This window comes from Lagopus muta, chromosome Z, assembly GCF_023343835.1.
Source record: "Lagopus muta isolate bLagMut1 chromosome Z, bLagMut1 primary, whole genome shotgun sequence".
Lineage (NCBI taxonomy): Eukaryota > Metazoa > Chordata > Aves > Galliformes > Phasianidae > Lagopus > Lagopus muta.
In genome coordinates, this window is record NC_064472.1 from 50,360,376 (window position 1) to 50,377,139 (window position 16,764).

At 37.2% G+C, this 16,764-nt stretch overlaps 1 protein-coding gene across 4 annotated transcripts in view; it reads right to left on the reverse strand.

The window, feature by feature from the left end:
- Positions 1-16,764, reverse strand: part of MCC (MCC regulator of WNT signaling pathway) — a 206,983-nt gene that overhangs the window by 40,774 nt on the left and 149,445 nt on the right. For all 4 annotated transcript variants that reach the window (XM_048931366.1, XM_048931365.1, XM_048931364.1 and 1 more), the window contains 3 exons: positions 13,332-13,468; positions 11,833-11,996; positions 7,448-7,654 (listed from right to left, as the gene is read on the reverse strand). In XM_048931366.1, coding sequence (XP_048787323.1) covers positions 7,448-7,654; positions 11,833-11,996; positions 13,332-13,468 — 508 coding nt within the window. The remainder of the gene's footprint in view (positions 1-7,447; positions 7,655-11,832; positions 11,997-13,331; positions 13,469-16,764) is intronic.

Genomic DNA, 16,764 nt, shown 5'->3' on the forward strand with positions numbered 1-16,764 from the left:
CAAAAATCAAACTATCTTATGTACTGTCAACTCAAATGCAAATAGTTTTCCTAAATTTTATCTTTTATTACCGAGTAATTATTATACACAATTAAATAGGTGATTATTCTTATAGATCCATAAAACAAGATTCACAACAGTAGAAAAAGACAGCTAAGACTACAGCCAGGCAAAGCTTTGCTCACAAGAGCATTTACAGAAGAAAACACAGAGCATGGTGCATTTATCAATCTATGCAAGTCACTGCTTTAATACCATATCAGAAACGACGACACAATTTTAAAAGGCGTGAAAAGCTGTCTGCCTTCTTGATGCATTTACTGATTCAGGCCATCATATGAGAAATTACACGCTGAATTAATTGCTACAAATAACTACGCTAATTTTAGCAACACTGAGTACCAGATAATAATTCTGTGCAGAATAACAGTACAGGTTTGTCTTATCTGCAAAATCGCTAGTCTCACAATCCACACATTAACAGAATCAGGATCTCATGATGGGGTGATCCACTCACCCGACTACCCAGAAGTAGCTCAGGTAACAATTTTTGGACACCAAAATCTTACCCATAAATACAGCAGTACATACCAACTTCTCAGAATGTACTTTGCCACACTAGTAATAATGCTATATGGAAATTAAATGAAGACCAAAGAACAGGAACCAAGGGGAAAAAAGAAAGGAGTTTAAAAGAAGCAGTGTCTTTTCTGGATTGGTGAATGCATGTAAGGAGTAGCTGAAAAAGCATGACTAAAAATTTTCTCATCGCCACATCTTCCATCTTCAAACTCGTCACCATTACAATATAAAGTATTCTGAAGATTACTTGTTCAGTCGATAGGAGGTAACTACAATACTGCATGTAAGACACAGTAAACATTGGGAAATGGGTGAGAGAGAAACAGGAGATCTCACAGAAAATAAGTGACGAAGTTGGAAAAATCCAATGAACGTTTTATGGATTGGTTCAGCCCATTTCCGTGAGAAATGGGGTAGGGTGTCCCACAGACCCACAGCCCAGGAAAGGTGAAAAGGGAAAGGGCAGGGAGATGGGCCTAAAAACGACACAGCAGCAACAATCTAAGGAGGAGAGCTAATCAACTAAATAAAATATTGGAATGCAGGATAACACAATATAATACAATATAATTGGAATTGAAGTTGATAAATCAAATTAAATAAGAGACAAAGTGTCCAAAAACCAAAGGCCTGACTCTAATGCTGAAGGTGAGATGGCTAGGGAGCACACACTGCCGGGATGAGCAGAGAGGGAAAAAGAGGCATCTTGTGATCTGTGAACAGTTTTGTCTTTCTGAACAGAAATGCAAAGTCCCCTGGGTTATGTAGTTCTTCTTCCAGATACCCAGAAATATTTGCAGTCCATGGAATTTGAGCATTAAGTCTTCATCTCCCAGTGCATAACATGATGGTTATGATGTGGAATACTGATAAGAAAGATCATGAAACCATGATAGAACGAAGACACGTTTGGAAAAAAAACAAACCAAACCAAACCCAAACAAAACAATCAAAACAGTTTCATTAAAAAGCTAGAAATTTTGGATTTGTAAGCTGGGGAGGAATAATGTAGAAGAACTTAAAAAAAAAAAAAAAAAAGATATCTTAGACCTTTGCATCATGTTCATTATGCTTAGTTAAAAGATAGGAACATCAAGAGAATATCTAAATTACCACAAAGCCCTCAAACTCCAATTTGAAATGGAAGTTGGTAGACATGCAGATTGTATTATATGATCAGAAGAAATAAGGTTGAGGAGCAGCCAGAGGCAGAAAGTACAAATCGAAGACAATACTTGTAAAAACCACAACTGGGAGGAGGGAAAGGAAGATATTCCAGTAGTTGGAAGAAGTCCAGAGCATTACAAAAGTAAGGACACCGCAGCAGAAGGGGCATTGAGGCACAAGGCAAGAGTCATTAAACTTCAGAGAAACTGATAGTTACCAAGGTAAGTCAAAACATACATTTTCTGAAGTAACAGATATGAACTCACATAACTTCAAATTTTATGTATTACTTTTTTGTGTTTAGCTGCAATTGTTCTTTTTTTTTTTTAATTTTATTTGAATGCTGAGAATTGGAGTAGGAAATAAGGGAAAAAAGCAAAATTTATTGTGAGTGCCCTGTAAACTAAATAAAAAGAGAGCAAAGAAAGGATAAAAAAGGGGCTGACGTGCTACAGAAACGTTGGACTTAGAAAAGACTTTATACATGATTAAGAAGCAATGGGACTTGTTTGCAGAAATGAATAGCACATAAGAACTACTTCAGTGGAACATGCTTGTTGTCTATAATCATGACTCTAAGAATCTTATTTCTACTCTTTGTATTTTACACATGCATACTCATCATGATTTCTTAACATATTGTAAGTAAAAAGCACAGATACAAACTATCTGTTCTTACTTTCCATATTCAAAGGACACCTACTGCTTCTGATGTTAAACAAAATAAGAGGTATGCATGAGATTCTTTTCATTCTATCTTACTTGTGACCTGCCTCTTTCACCATTCAGTATCCTTGAACCCCTTCCATAAATACATAGGATTTTTTTTCAGCATTTTAATATCACTTCTATTTTTTTTTACTGTTATTAACAGGGAGAAGATAAAGTACAACAAAGTACTGGAAGTTAACATCTCTCTCACTTTTCATTTTATTCATGCGTACTACAGATTTGTGGAGGAGAATCATGAGTATCAGGACCAAGAAGTCTGATTTGCTACAGTTCTGCTTTTGTGGTCTCGAATTGCCATCAGCTTACACCATAACAGATGTATTTCCGAGTACTTCTCAGGCAATCTCCTCAATGAATTCTCTGGAGCTGAACCAGCTCTGATCTGTCGTCATCAGCTAAGGTACATTCTGTAAATGCCCTGCCTCCTATAAAAAGGGATGAACTTACAAAGAAATGTGAAAGAATTTAACTGTCACCGGAATCTTGATTCCTCAGTGAGGACTGAAAATAAATCCACAATCTGAAAAATTTCTTTGAACAGAGAAAAAGAACAACACACAGACATACATCTATGTGAGGTGTGCTATCAAGGTTTATACATCGGGGCTTTTTAAGCAGCAGAACAAATTGCAGTGCTCTGGGTTAGATGTTACCAGTCGTCTACAGCCTTTAACACTTTTCTGATAGGAGTCCCTCACACAGTGCTTCTTGCTGACCAAGGATTCAGCTTCTTGCTGTAAAGGATGCAAAGCAAAAAAAAAAAAACTAAGGATGCGACACTGGATGTGAAGACAGGCTTCTCTGATAGCTCTGAGCATTCTGATCCAGGCATGCATACAGCTGGAAACAAACTTAAGTGAGGGAAGTCAGCTTATCTCAGGCTTTTCCTCATTTAATTTTAGATTAACCACTAAGTATTGTCATACAAACTTGGAAAAAGAAGCAAAACTCTAGTTTCTTAATAACAGAGATATTCCTATGTAAACCAATAACGTGCATCTGAATAAGGTGCAGATCTGAAAACAGGTTTTGGCTACTACTGAACGTTTCTGCAAACCAACAGTCAAGGTGACAGAATTGCTCAAGGATCACCTTATGCTGTGTAAGATTATAACCATCTCTAAGTGCCCATAACATATGAGCTTTGTTAATGTGTGGGATAGCACATTCAAACTACTGTTTTCAACTTCACTCTAGGTTATATTTTCATTAAGGTCTTAAGTTAAAGACAGCTAAAATGTTAGGTCTGCACTTTCTGGTTAGTTTGGAGCAGATGCATTAAAGAAATCATCACAACTGAAAGCATTTGATTAACTGCACTAGTTTTTTTTGTTTGTTTTTCCATCAAAAACTCTCATCTTTTATTCTACAGTCATGATGAAGGTTACATGCTATATATTGCACATCACTGCACATCTGACTCACATGGTAAACACAAGAGGTTCTGAGAACACAAATACTAATTCTACTGTTGTTTAAGCCTGCTATTATACACAGTAGTTTTAAATTGCAGTGCTCTGATTCCAATTTTAAGTTAATACTATTCCCATGAGCTCGTACAGAAGATCCCCCGCATTTCATTCTATCATTACTCTGAATTCAGTAATATAAACACACGTCGCAGTAAGCAGTTTTCAGGGCTCTGACTAGCCCAGACTTAAACAAATTTTATGTTTACTATGGCAATATCACACAGAGATAACATAAAATTCAGTGTAACAAAAATAGCTACAGCACAGGCACCCTACAGAAATACAGATTACCTCATTTACTAAAGACCATGAGAAACAAACTCTTCATGTATGTTGTTTCATAGCCACTGCTCTAGAAAGCAGCACAATCTGTTAACTGAGCACACTGAACATCTAATTAAATTAAATCTCCAGCAAGCCTGAGAAAAATGTATTGAAAGCACTCTGCCTGATTACAGACATTGGTCTAAAGTAACAGACCTATTGATCTGGTCAACTTCAGCTTACTCGCTTAAATTTAATTTGAGAACAATAACTAAATTTTTGTTGGATCTCCTTCTCTGCTCTCCAGGGAAATAATCTGGAGTGACTCTGAGTTCAGCTGGCATACAGAAAATATTTAGCAGGTCAAACAAAATATTTGCTGTTGCAACTATGGACACAAAGTTACACAGCGCTGCTGATGAAGTCATATGCCATTAACACACCTCCCCAGTGGCAGCAATAAACCATTTGTTCTTCAAGTTCAGGGTGACATTAAAAAAACGTATTTCAGTGAAGTCAAGGAAAGATGCAAACCAAATGAAAATAACTGAAAAAACCTGCCAGCTGTGCGTGAACATGGTTTGCCATATTTTATGTACCAACCCAGCATTAATTCTTTATCTACCACAAAGTTAGGGCAAGACACCTATCCCATTTGTGTAAGAAGAACTTCCTTAGTTTAAAACAAAAACAAAAACAAAAAAAACACTTAAACTAAACTGGCTTGTCATACAGTAGAGACAGCTCAGAATCATTACAGAGCATCTCAAGAGTCACCATCTCCACACACAACAGACTGAACGCAGTTCCAGTCAATAGTGATGCCCTGCTGCTACCATTTGACAGCTGTGCCAGCTGCTTACACCACACAGGTTGGAGTTCTCAAATCTTATATCCACTAGAGATGCTTCTGTAGCGACACACATTACTGACAGATGCAGCATCCACACTAACAGTTCAAAGAGACAGACCAACAACTATCAGATCAACATTAACACTCTGCCCTTCCATTCCTAGGCCCTATGGAAATAGTGCATAAATTTCATAATATGGCTAATACTCATGTATCTCCACAAATACTTGGGACTTCCAATACAGGACAACAATTTCAAGCATCATTCACATTCAAAGAATTAGATTTTCTCATCACCTAACCCAGCCCTCTGCTCTACTGGCAACCAGACAAAACACCACAGTTTTACACAAATAATTAAACTACCACAAGAATTAAAGCTGCTGCATTAAAAGCAGGCTATTTGCTTTTCTTTGGACACAATCCCAATATCCTCATTTTAATCAGTATCTACACAGCTGTATCTTTCATCACACAAACATATCTTCAGTATTTTAAGCTGTGTTTTCAAAGTAGTCTCTATCCTTACTCATTACTCTTTTCAGAACCACAGCTCTCTTGTGTTAGACACCTCATAGACTAATTTCTGCTTAATTAGCCTAATGCAGTTATAAATAGTCTATATTAATATTTTCTTGCTCCAGTTTTGTCCGTCAGTTCGAATAGCAGTTCGCTCCCATTCTTACTTGCTTTATCTAGCACTCAGGAGAAATCAAACACAGATTTTGCTTTGCCAGGTTAAACAAGACATTCTCTTTCAGTCACTTCTCCAAGCAATTTCTTACTTTTAATAACCTCTTCTACATTTTTTGGACAGTTTAAGCTACATCTATTTACGCAAAGAAGATAAGAAATACACAAAATACTCCAGATCATATCTCACCACTTTTAACATAAAGCATAACAACCTTCCCAATCTCTACTGGAAAAATTTGACCCGGTACTTCACAACACAGCATTTGCTGCCATGCACAAATGTCTCACAGGATAATCCCACTGAGAACAAACAACAATTCTTCCTCTGTTTTTCTTTTCTTTTTTTTTTTTTAACTGAAGAAGTCCTGATTGTCATAAAAATTTTTCTAATCTGGCTTTTAAGCACATGAATTCACACTCCACACTTCTCAAAATTCAATCAATTTTCTACTAATTCTATCCTCTGAAACGTGTATTTTTGCTTTGCATGATATCCCAATAGTGGTCTGCATCATCTGTAATCTCAGTACCTACATTTCTGTACGCAAGTTTAACAAGCGCAAACTTCTCTTCCTCATAAAAATCCTACAATAGTTTACCAAATGTGTAAATATTACTTTTATAACTAAAGAGGAGAGTACTATCTCTCTGTGAAAAGAAACGCCAAAAAAATCAGGACTGAAACCAATTCATACTTCTGGTATATAACAGAAATACATTCTAGAAAACCTAAGTTGGAAATGGTCTTCTTTAACGTAATAGCAGATTGTTGCTCTTCCCTCATAATACACAGCATTTTTAGTGTTAAAAGACGTGAGAGGATTTTGTAAAGGTAATTTCAATCCTGGTACTTGAAAATTGGTGCAGCTTCATGCTGAAGTGGTACAGTAACTACAGAACAGTTGTTTTAGAAACACCGTGCTTGCACAGAGTTGCTCTGCTGTCACTAAGTGAACAGTAACACTTTCAGTAATTTTAACAAAGTATGGTGGTCTAAACAGCTACTCAAATTGAGCATAAACCTTGAACAGACAAATTAATAACAAAATTATATCTTGCAGATTAAGTTAACTTATTTTTAAAAGCAACAGGTACTGTGGTCATGTTGTCTTTTTCTACTTTTTTGTAAACAAATTTCCAGCTTTCTTACTACAGACTTCACACAAAGCACAAAGCCATTATCTGACACTGCAGCACCATAAAATGTAGATGTGGAAACAGAACATAGCTGGGACTCTGCATTGTTCAGTTTAGAGAATTATTACCCAGAGACAGGAATCCTGTTCTTTTTCTTTTGCCTAATTACAAATTGAATTTCCATCAAAAACAAAGCAATATTTGTTGTTAACAGGAAAAAACATGCCTCACAGGAAAATCCACTAAATTAACATCTGCTTTCTGTATGGACAAGTTACATATGCTTCAGTGGAGATGAACATCAGAATTCCTGCTAACACACACTTTCTGACTTCAGGTCAGCTGCTTATCATATGAGCTTTTGTCAGTAACGCTCAATTTTGTCTTAGCTCTGTCATTTACACATATCAGCTTTAAAAACAGAAAACCCTAAAGCGCATACAGGAAGATGTTCTTACGACAAAATTACTCAGGACGACTTAGTTTTCCCCTGAAACACAGATCAATCTATGCAGTATGTGTGCAGACAGTTCTAAGGCCTTACCCTTCTACGCAGTCTGTCCCTTTCTTCACGAACAGCATTCATAGTGGCCTTGGTCCTATTCAGCTCCTCCTCTTTGCTACAGAGCATGGCAGTGAGGCTCTCATTTTCTTCCCGCAAGCCAGCAAGTTCCTTTTCCCATCGAGATCTCTCTTCAGACAGATTTGGATAAAGGTCACGTCCTAGGACACCCTCAATCTCTTCTACTGTCTGAAAAAATATAGTCAGCGTAAAAAAAGGAAGAAGTAAATTAATTGCATAAGATTAATGGTACAGAAGTGCGAAACAAGCAACTCCACAATTACGTGTACACACCCAAACCCACAACACCATTATTTGGCTTCTTTTGCTTGTTATGAGGGATGACCATTTTATTAAAATATTTCATGCTGATCTACAGTAAAGCAAAAGGATGTTTTAAGTGCAAATTTGTTCTACTATTTTTGTAATACCCAGAAGTGACAGCTGTCCTTGTAAATTCATCTAAAAAAAAAAAATAAATAAAAATTTAAAAATAAATAAATAAAAAAAGAAACAAATTAATGACTACCTACCATAGGGAAGCAACACACTTGTTGTATCCCTGCCTGGGTAGCACTCAGGAAGCAGCAGCTTGAACATGGGCTGTGGTGCACGGACACGGGGCCTTTCTTAACAGTAGGCCAATCCCACAAAAAGGGTGAGAGAAAGAATAAAAAAAGAAAAGATTCTTGCCTCTCCACAACCCTGAGTACATTCTTCCCCACAGGGAACAGAGAAATAAATTACAAGATTTTACAGCCCTTCTACTATCTAAAAAGGCCATTTTTCTGTGGGACATAATTCATTCTAGTACTTCCACCCCGACCCCTCCCTTATTCAGAGCTACAACCTATAGGCTCCACTCAGCACAAAGTAGATGGAACATCTTCCACTGGCTGAAACTGAACCACATGCACACACTACCAGCAAAGGAACACTGCAGTGAATCAACAGCCCAACTGGTCATTTAAGTCTTAAAATACAGTGCAACACCAAGTGTCAGATTTCTTCTAAGGAGCTCTTACGCTGCTATGCAACTAACAAACATATACTTTGCCTGTGTTAAATGTATTTACTTATCCAAGATGTTTGAGAAAAAGAAATAAAAATCTTCCTCGTAGGAGTTTGAATCTCTTTTAAATCAGTCTATGTTAATATGTTAGTGATAGGTATGGAATATAAATGACTGTACTTGAGAACTACTAACAGAGAAGTTTCACTTCACTGGACTTCCCAAGAGAATGTTTTAGCCAAAGACTGAGCTTTCACATTTAATTTGTAAGATTAGTTACTCATATACCACGGTAAAAATAGTCTAGTTGTTTTATATACAAAAATCAAATCCTTTTCATATAACAAAAATGACTAGAAGTTTACATTCTTTACCTGGGAGGGAATAAAAGGCTCAGTTACAGCACAGATGAAAAGGACAAGTCAAGTTGAAAACAAAATTATTTTTTTTTTGCAAGAAATCTTCCCACTGTTTCCAGAAGAGGTACACTGTGGTACCAGTGACCACTATTACCAACAAATACCATTATTTGTTCATAATAAAAAAGTCGTTATTTATGGTTATCAATATATTAACTACTTTCTGGGCACAGCAAGGTACCTCAGTGGAATGAAAAAGGAAGTAAACTTTTCAACAACAAGTTGAAGATCAGACTACAAGCCTCCGTAGAAAAAGTAGGGTCAAGGTTTTTCCAATCAGATTCAGTCTGTCCTTTTAAATTCCATTTCAACTCTCCTCCATAAAACCACAATGCATTTAGACTAATAAATATAAAACTCAACTGACAGAGTATCTGAACTGTAACTGCTTACATATTTGTTAGTAACTTTCATTTAACTTCTTAAAGAGCAGTGTGTTGCATTATCTCTGTAAGACAAAACAATTTACAATCTTCCTTTATATTACTTTAGACCTACATGTCTCAAGCAAACTTCATGAAGTGATAGCATTAGCACAGGTCTAGCAGTGATACTGAAGGCTCCCCTATAATCCTTCATAAAGCAGAGGGACACTTCTGCTTGCTCCTGTGCTCCCTCATTTTGATGTGACCAATATCCTTTTACTGATTAAATTATTGCCAGAATTCTATGGTTTGACAACCGACATGCTTCATCTTCCACATAAGTAAACCATGTATGTTGCACATGGATATATCTGCCCAAATATCATGCTGTTTATTTTTCTTCAAAGCAGTATAACAGATAAGCTTTAACAGGCATGCTGCTGCAAAAGAAATAAATTCAGGTGTAATTTAACAGATTGAATTAACAGACTGATTTCGCAGATTAAGTTAGATGCAATGCTCTGAGCACAGGGCAGAAAGTCGTACAGTAATTCTAGTGTTGTCTCTGACATAGGCAACGCTCTTTGCCTTGCTTTTCTTACAACATGTGTTCTGTGTTACAGGTATGCTAGCAAATAACATCAGCAATATCAGGTTTAAAAGATGCAAAAAGCAGCACTTTTTCACAGGGTATAACTTAAAGGTAGAACTTATTCCTGACAGCATTTATGGAGTCCAAACATTCAGACAGGTTTTAAAAACATCAGGTACAAACACAGAAGAAAATTGTAACAAGATAAAACATGAAAACAACTTTTTGCTGAAGACGTTCCTAAACTTATCTTGCTGGAAACATCTCTGAAGTAAGGAGAAGAACATGCTATGCATGTCCTGCTTGAAACAGTTTTTCCATTGACATCTGCCACCAGGCAGGACGGACTTTTGGTTCAACCCAATGTAGCTACCATGTTTTAAGTAGTTACCATTAGGAAATATTTAAAACTTTTTCAATCACCAGAGTTTGCTAATTAGTAGGTACTTGTTCCCAGATTTGATTGTTATTTACTTTTCAAAACATCTGAAGCACTGATCAGCTGATTCTAAAGAAATTTTCTTAAAGGATAGATTTGTAACTGTTGAGGACATAGGAAAGGAGAAACAATCTGCAGCCATGGGTGGAATTGCAGGTGAGGGACCTCAACATGTAGGTACTGCTGAATTAAGCATGTCAGTGACACATTTCCCAAAATCACAATCAGGGAATGACAGAGAGATTCTTACCTTTTGAAAGGTTAATATCCTTTGCATGCTATCACTTGCCTAACACAAACAATTCCAGACTCTACTGAAAAGGCAGTGGGGAAATATGTTTCCCCTCATGGTCCAACAATGGCTATGCAGTATGTAGAGATCATGTGAAGAGAGAAAAATTCTGCTTTGTAACAGGAAGAAGCTGCCAATAGTTACTCATAATGATAAAAGCTTCACAGCATTTAATTAGAATCAACAGTAAATAATGGAAGAGAGACTTCTGTGTCTCTCAGACCAATCTCTGCCTGTTTTTCAAGATCCACAATCTCTCTCTTTATGAGTACATACTTCTGAGAACTCCAGAAAACGCTCAACAGCATTCAAAGTTTTGATCCTAATCCAAGACACTCAAATAAGCTGCTTTAAGACCATTCTCAAGATACATAGGAGTCAGAATGTCTCATACATACCCATTCTCCAAGCTTCTCCTCAACACTGATTTCTTTACAAGCAATTAAATTCTTCAAGTACCATCAAGAGCTGAGGAGACCATTCCCAGCAGCATGCCAAAGGCCTGACTCAGCAGCTTAGAGTGGTCACAGGTTTCCCTCAAAAGCAAAGTGTTGATAGATTTGTTTTCGTATAACTGGATCACTGATGCTTCTCCACCTGACACAATAAACGTGTTCACCTCTTTCTCCACACACGACAACCTACTACTCCATTGCTTTCAGGTTCTGAATTACAATCCCATTGCATGTCAGATCAGGCATTCCTTTTTATTATTACTTTGAATGCATAACAAAACCAAGAAACATGAGTATGAATTGAATTACTTGTTTCTCAGAATTAATATACCATAACATGCTTTTGTTTTATAAATTAGATTTGTACTTTAATATATCGAAGACACAACCTATATATCATTTACAGCACCTTATCTTCAAGTTTCAGTGCATACTCTACATTGTGCTGTCAATTACCAGTCACTGGCTAGCTGTGTGACCTTGGGCAAATAACAGCTAATTTGCTGCATAATCTTCAGCAAGTAAATTAACTGCTGAGAGTCCTTGTTTCTCTTATCTCTGAAATGAGGATAATGCAAATGCACTTTTGTTTCGAGAAGTCTACAAGTATCTTCTTCTACTCCTTGGAAAATCTGATGTATAACAGGTGTACCTGTCCACCACATAAAATGAAGTAGAATTGACTTCTGTGAGGTACATTGACTTGTGATGTGCGGTATCATTTCTACAGAATATTAACACTTGTCACACATGCAATAAATACACCACACTTACAGCCTAATATTACTGTTACCTTAATGGCTAAATCACAATGTTCACTGGCAGTCGTGAGCTGTTCAATATGTCTGTCCACTTCTGCCACTGATAAACTGCAACTGCTCTTCTTCCTTCCACAGACAACATTCTCCAGACCAGTCAGCACTCTCTGTAGTTCTGAATTCAAGTCACTACAGTTATCTAAAACAAAACAGAATACTACATTGCAGTACTGAGTGATGTGGTAAAAGTACAAACTTTACCCCAAGACATATCTGATGCAGAAAAGCATTCCTTTTCTGAATGGTATACCCTTACAATCCGTCATTTTTCCCTCAACAATTGACAAGGTTAAATACAATACACACATTAACTGCAATCACGAGCTTCCTCCAGTCTGACAGACAACATTCTCCCTATGCATCCACAATATTCATTCTTAGTTTAAAAATATTTTTCTGAAAAACACAATTTTAAGATTTATAATTTTAAAATTCGAGATTACAGCTAAAACTACATTTTCAATTTTAAATGTTACATGGTGCCATTTTTTGGTTATTTTTTGCCATTCAGGGCCTACTATTCTGATTTGATTACCCTCAAAGATTTTTCTGAGTCTTCTGCCTGGTACATTTAATGACATTATGATGCTCACATCTGGCTACAGCTGAGAAACAGACCCTAAAGAAGACAGAAAAATGTATTCACCTGTAAGCTGTCTCTCAAATGTGCTGGTTGACACTGCTGACTTACTAGTCAAGAGTTTGCAGAAACTACTGATCTTATGGTACCCAAGTGATTTATCACATAACAGAAGAGCATCAACGGTTCTTATAGCTTCTTAAAAACAGTGGCAAGCATTTTTTCTGCTGTGTATTATTTCTACACTACCACTCCACAAAACATTTAGCAAGAGCTAAAATACAAATGCTCCTCAGTATATCTTGCAGAGTAGAGCAGCATATCTAATTATGTTACTCTATTGTAACATGTTGCAGTTTTTATTCAGCCACTGAGGGTCACTTTGTAAGGGCAGTAAGCAAGGCCAAATACGGTTTACAAGGTTATGATTTTTTTACTCCAACACGTGGGGGTAAAATATATATCAATATGTATTTCAGTGCTTACACACCCAAAGAATTTACTTTCAAAGGAATACCGAAAGAAAAAAAACAGGAAGGAGATATTCTATGCACAGAAGGACAATGTGGAAAAAAAGGCAAGAATCCCTAAAGTTAGCGTTGTTATCTTGTACACTGCTAGACTTCATTTTATTCTAGCATTTTCTTTGATTAGCACAGCCTCAGTTTACTTCTTCACCATGTTTTGACTGGCATTTCTAAGGCTATGATTTCTCCTACAAAAAAGGATTGCTTTCTGCAATGGGTGTTCATTAAGAAGGACATAAGATTATCAGAGAGCATCCAAAGAAGGGCTATGAAGGTGACAAACAGACTGTAAGATAAGGTGTTGTCCCTGGGTTTGTTCAGCCCAGAGGAGGTTGAGGTGATACTCCATGATTTCATGTCTGCTCACCCATGTCTGCAGTGACCATGGTGGACTGATTCTCAGGTACCGAAACAGAATTCTGGTCCATGCTGCGTGAGTCTTCATTAACCTCATGCTGGCTTTGGCTGAGCTCTGACCGCAGCTCTGAATACTCATCTTCTTCCCTGGACAAGAGAACAAAGACAAAAATCGAAACCTCTAAATAAATATGCAACTCTGTGAAATAATCCACACAATTCTAATGGCATTTTGTTCAGTCATCAGAGAAAGTTTTATATCTGTACCACAAACCAACTGTAATTGGGCTGTTCCCACAGCTCACATTTAGAGCAGCCTATACCTGGTTTCCATTTCTTTAAACTCCAATTCTTATTACTCCAAACTACCATACAGTGACACAAGGAGTGGAAATGAGTGCAAGCAAGAACATGTGCAAGGAGGAGTCACGCTGCACTACAATAACTCCTTAACAGACCACGTGTAATGAGCACACGTTGCTTTTATCACATAGTTGATTAGGAATAACAGAATTTGATTTTCTCCTCTGTTGAAGGATGCCATTGGCCTGAGAGAAAAGCAAGGCACACACATACATATCTGTGTATGTGTATCCAACTCTCCTGGGAAGAAGTAGGTTTTCAGTTTCTCTTTTCAAAAGGAAGAGACTGAGTACAAAACTGCTCAAGTTATGGAGAATAAAAACCCTCAATTAACTAGGTTTTAAGTTATCTGTCAAGACAGTTCTACCAAAATTATTTGGGACACAGAAGACTTTAGCTACATCCATCAATCTTAAAAAATGAAGGCTTTTCCCTTCTGTCTCTATATGAAGAGTTCAAAGCACTGGGAAAGAAGATAAGTAAATGAACAATAGCTTTGTCTGGGAACATTTGTGAATATTTTCTCTTTTGATCCACTTGCTGATTGGATTAAAAAATATTTCCACAGCAATTCTTTTGACGTTAACATACATATTTTAAATATGTGAAAAACACCAGTTTAGCCAGGTACAGAGTCCATCTGACAAGGAAGAAAACAGACATTTTTTTAAATCTTCAAATCAAATGCAGAGATTTATTCTGTTGCAGTTTCAGCAGGATTGTGAATAAAGTAACACACCATGAGAACAGAATTGTCAGGATTTGGAACAAGTAAGAAATAGCAAAGAGCTATCTGGGATCTGCATATGGGAGGGGCATCTGTACTGTAAGTCTGCAGTGTGTAAGATACATGGTGATGAGTGTTTCGTGCAGAAATATTGCAGGATTTAGCCTGGAGCGTTGTCTGGATTTGCCAGGCAGAAACAGCAGAGACAAAGGCCTGTGAGTACATAAAACGCTAACAGAAAAAAGTCTGTTCTCAAAGCAGCAGAAGTAACAATTTATGAATCAAGTCTATTCAACTTAAGCAGGGTTTCCTAAGGTACTGAAATGTAATTTTACAGAAATGATAATGCTCTTTTACTCCTTGCATTTGCTTCAGTGCAAAGAAATCCAGACCTTATCAGAAGCATTTCAAAATATGCAGCTCAGCTGGTTAAAACTGAGATTTAGATCAAATAAAAGTTTTAAAGATACTATGCAATACATTTAAGAAAGTGAGAGAACTGGGAAGACTGCCACAGAAGTAATCCTCTCATTTTATTATGTGGGCCCATGACATTAGAGGCAGATGGTAGTATGTCAGAAAAGATTAAACCTTCCCACCAATATTCCATTACATCACTGAATTCCTCCATGTAGAAAAAATGGCACCCACTGACATTCATCGATTCTTGCTGAATGCCTATGGAGATCAACCAGTGGACGTGAGCACAGTCAGGCAGTGGGTGGTGCCTTTCAGCAGTGGCAGCAGCGATATGAAAGACAAGCCACATTCCAGACAGCTATGCACAGCTGTCACTTCACAAAATGAAGAGTGTCTCCACAGCTCATCCCTGTGAATCTGAGAATTACAGGGAACTCTGTACAGAGTTGAATATCAGCATTTCAGCGACGGTGGCAACTCTGGAATATCACAAAGTTTGCAACAGGTGCATCCCATGAATGCTCACAGAATAACAGAAAGAACACTGTACACAAGGTTATCAGGACCTACTGAACCAACGTGAGGCTGAAAATGACAGTTTTCCAGTTGGCAGTAGCAGAAGATACCATTTGAGATTTCCCTTTCTCCAAAATGGGAGAGCAGTTCCTCAATGGCACTGGAAGGACAAGGCTTTTCACACCTTATGGTGACTCACTGAACTTCCACAACACCAATCATAACACAGAAGAATCACAGCCATCTTGTTCCTTCTTTTCCCACTGCCATCATCTAGGTCCGGGCTGGAGAAAGCAGGTATTTGTTTTCTCTGGTTTAAAGATGCTACACTTCTAGAACATAATGGTTAGCTGGAGGCAATTAAGTCCATATCAAGCTTTTCTAAGTACAGATTAGCCTGGGATCAGTTGTGGAATAAAAAAGCGTCTCTTATAGATATGTATGCACTTCCTACTTTCCTCACATTAGATACAATCAAGGACTGCAATTAAAGGACAGATGTTGAGAAAATCTTTATCAAATATCAAATGCTCAAAAAAGAAGAAAAAAAGTCAATATTCAGCATCATTTTGCACCACTGCAGAGTTCTTGTATAGCGCCGGTAAGGTGCATTCCTGTCACACCTGCAAACACTAGATAGTTCCACAGTTCAGATGTCAGCAGTTTTTAAACAACCACTTTATTGAACAAATATTTGTTATGCATTCTAGGACTCTCAAACAAAATTCTGCACGTATATCAGCACTGCAACCCAAAGATTAGCTGCTCTCTTTCTGTACACACTTGAGGTCTATCTAAACTAGTTCATCTATAAGCAAAGAGCATTAAACTACAGATAGTATGGGAGTCACTTCAATGCAGGTGGGTCTGAGACATTGTTTGCTGAGCCCAACACCATCACAACAGTTTTGCTATTTGAATTGAATTCAAGTAGTTTTCACCTACAAACTAAATGGAATCTAGAATGAAAAGCTGTAATCAGACCTCTAGGTCACTGGGTACGTATGATTATGAGTGCCATTTCATGTCTTGTTATTTCTTGTGATGCTGTGGTCTACTCATTCTACTTCTTCATTAACTCCACAAAAATCTTTTTTTCCAAACATGTTTTATTTCAGGCTAAAGTGAGTGAACAGAAGGTGGTACTCAAGATCTGTGAAGTCAGGAGTATTCACTTTTAATGTAAACGTAACTCCATGTTAGCATACTACAGCATAATTTGTAAATCCTTTCCACGCTTTAGAATTGTTTCAATGTCCAAACATTTCAAATACAACTCTACAATTGGAAAGCCTCATTTGATTGGCTCTGCTGCCTTGTAAGTTGTACATAATTTGAGAGGGAAAAAAAAGAAGTACACAACTTGTATTTGGTCAAAGAGAACCAACAAATGTAAAAACATTCTCCTTTGACAAGC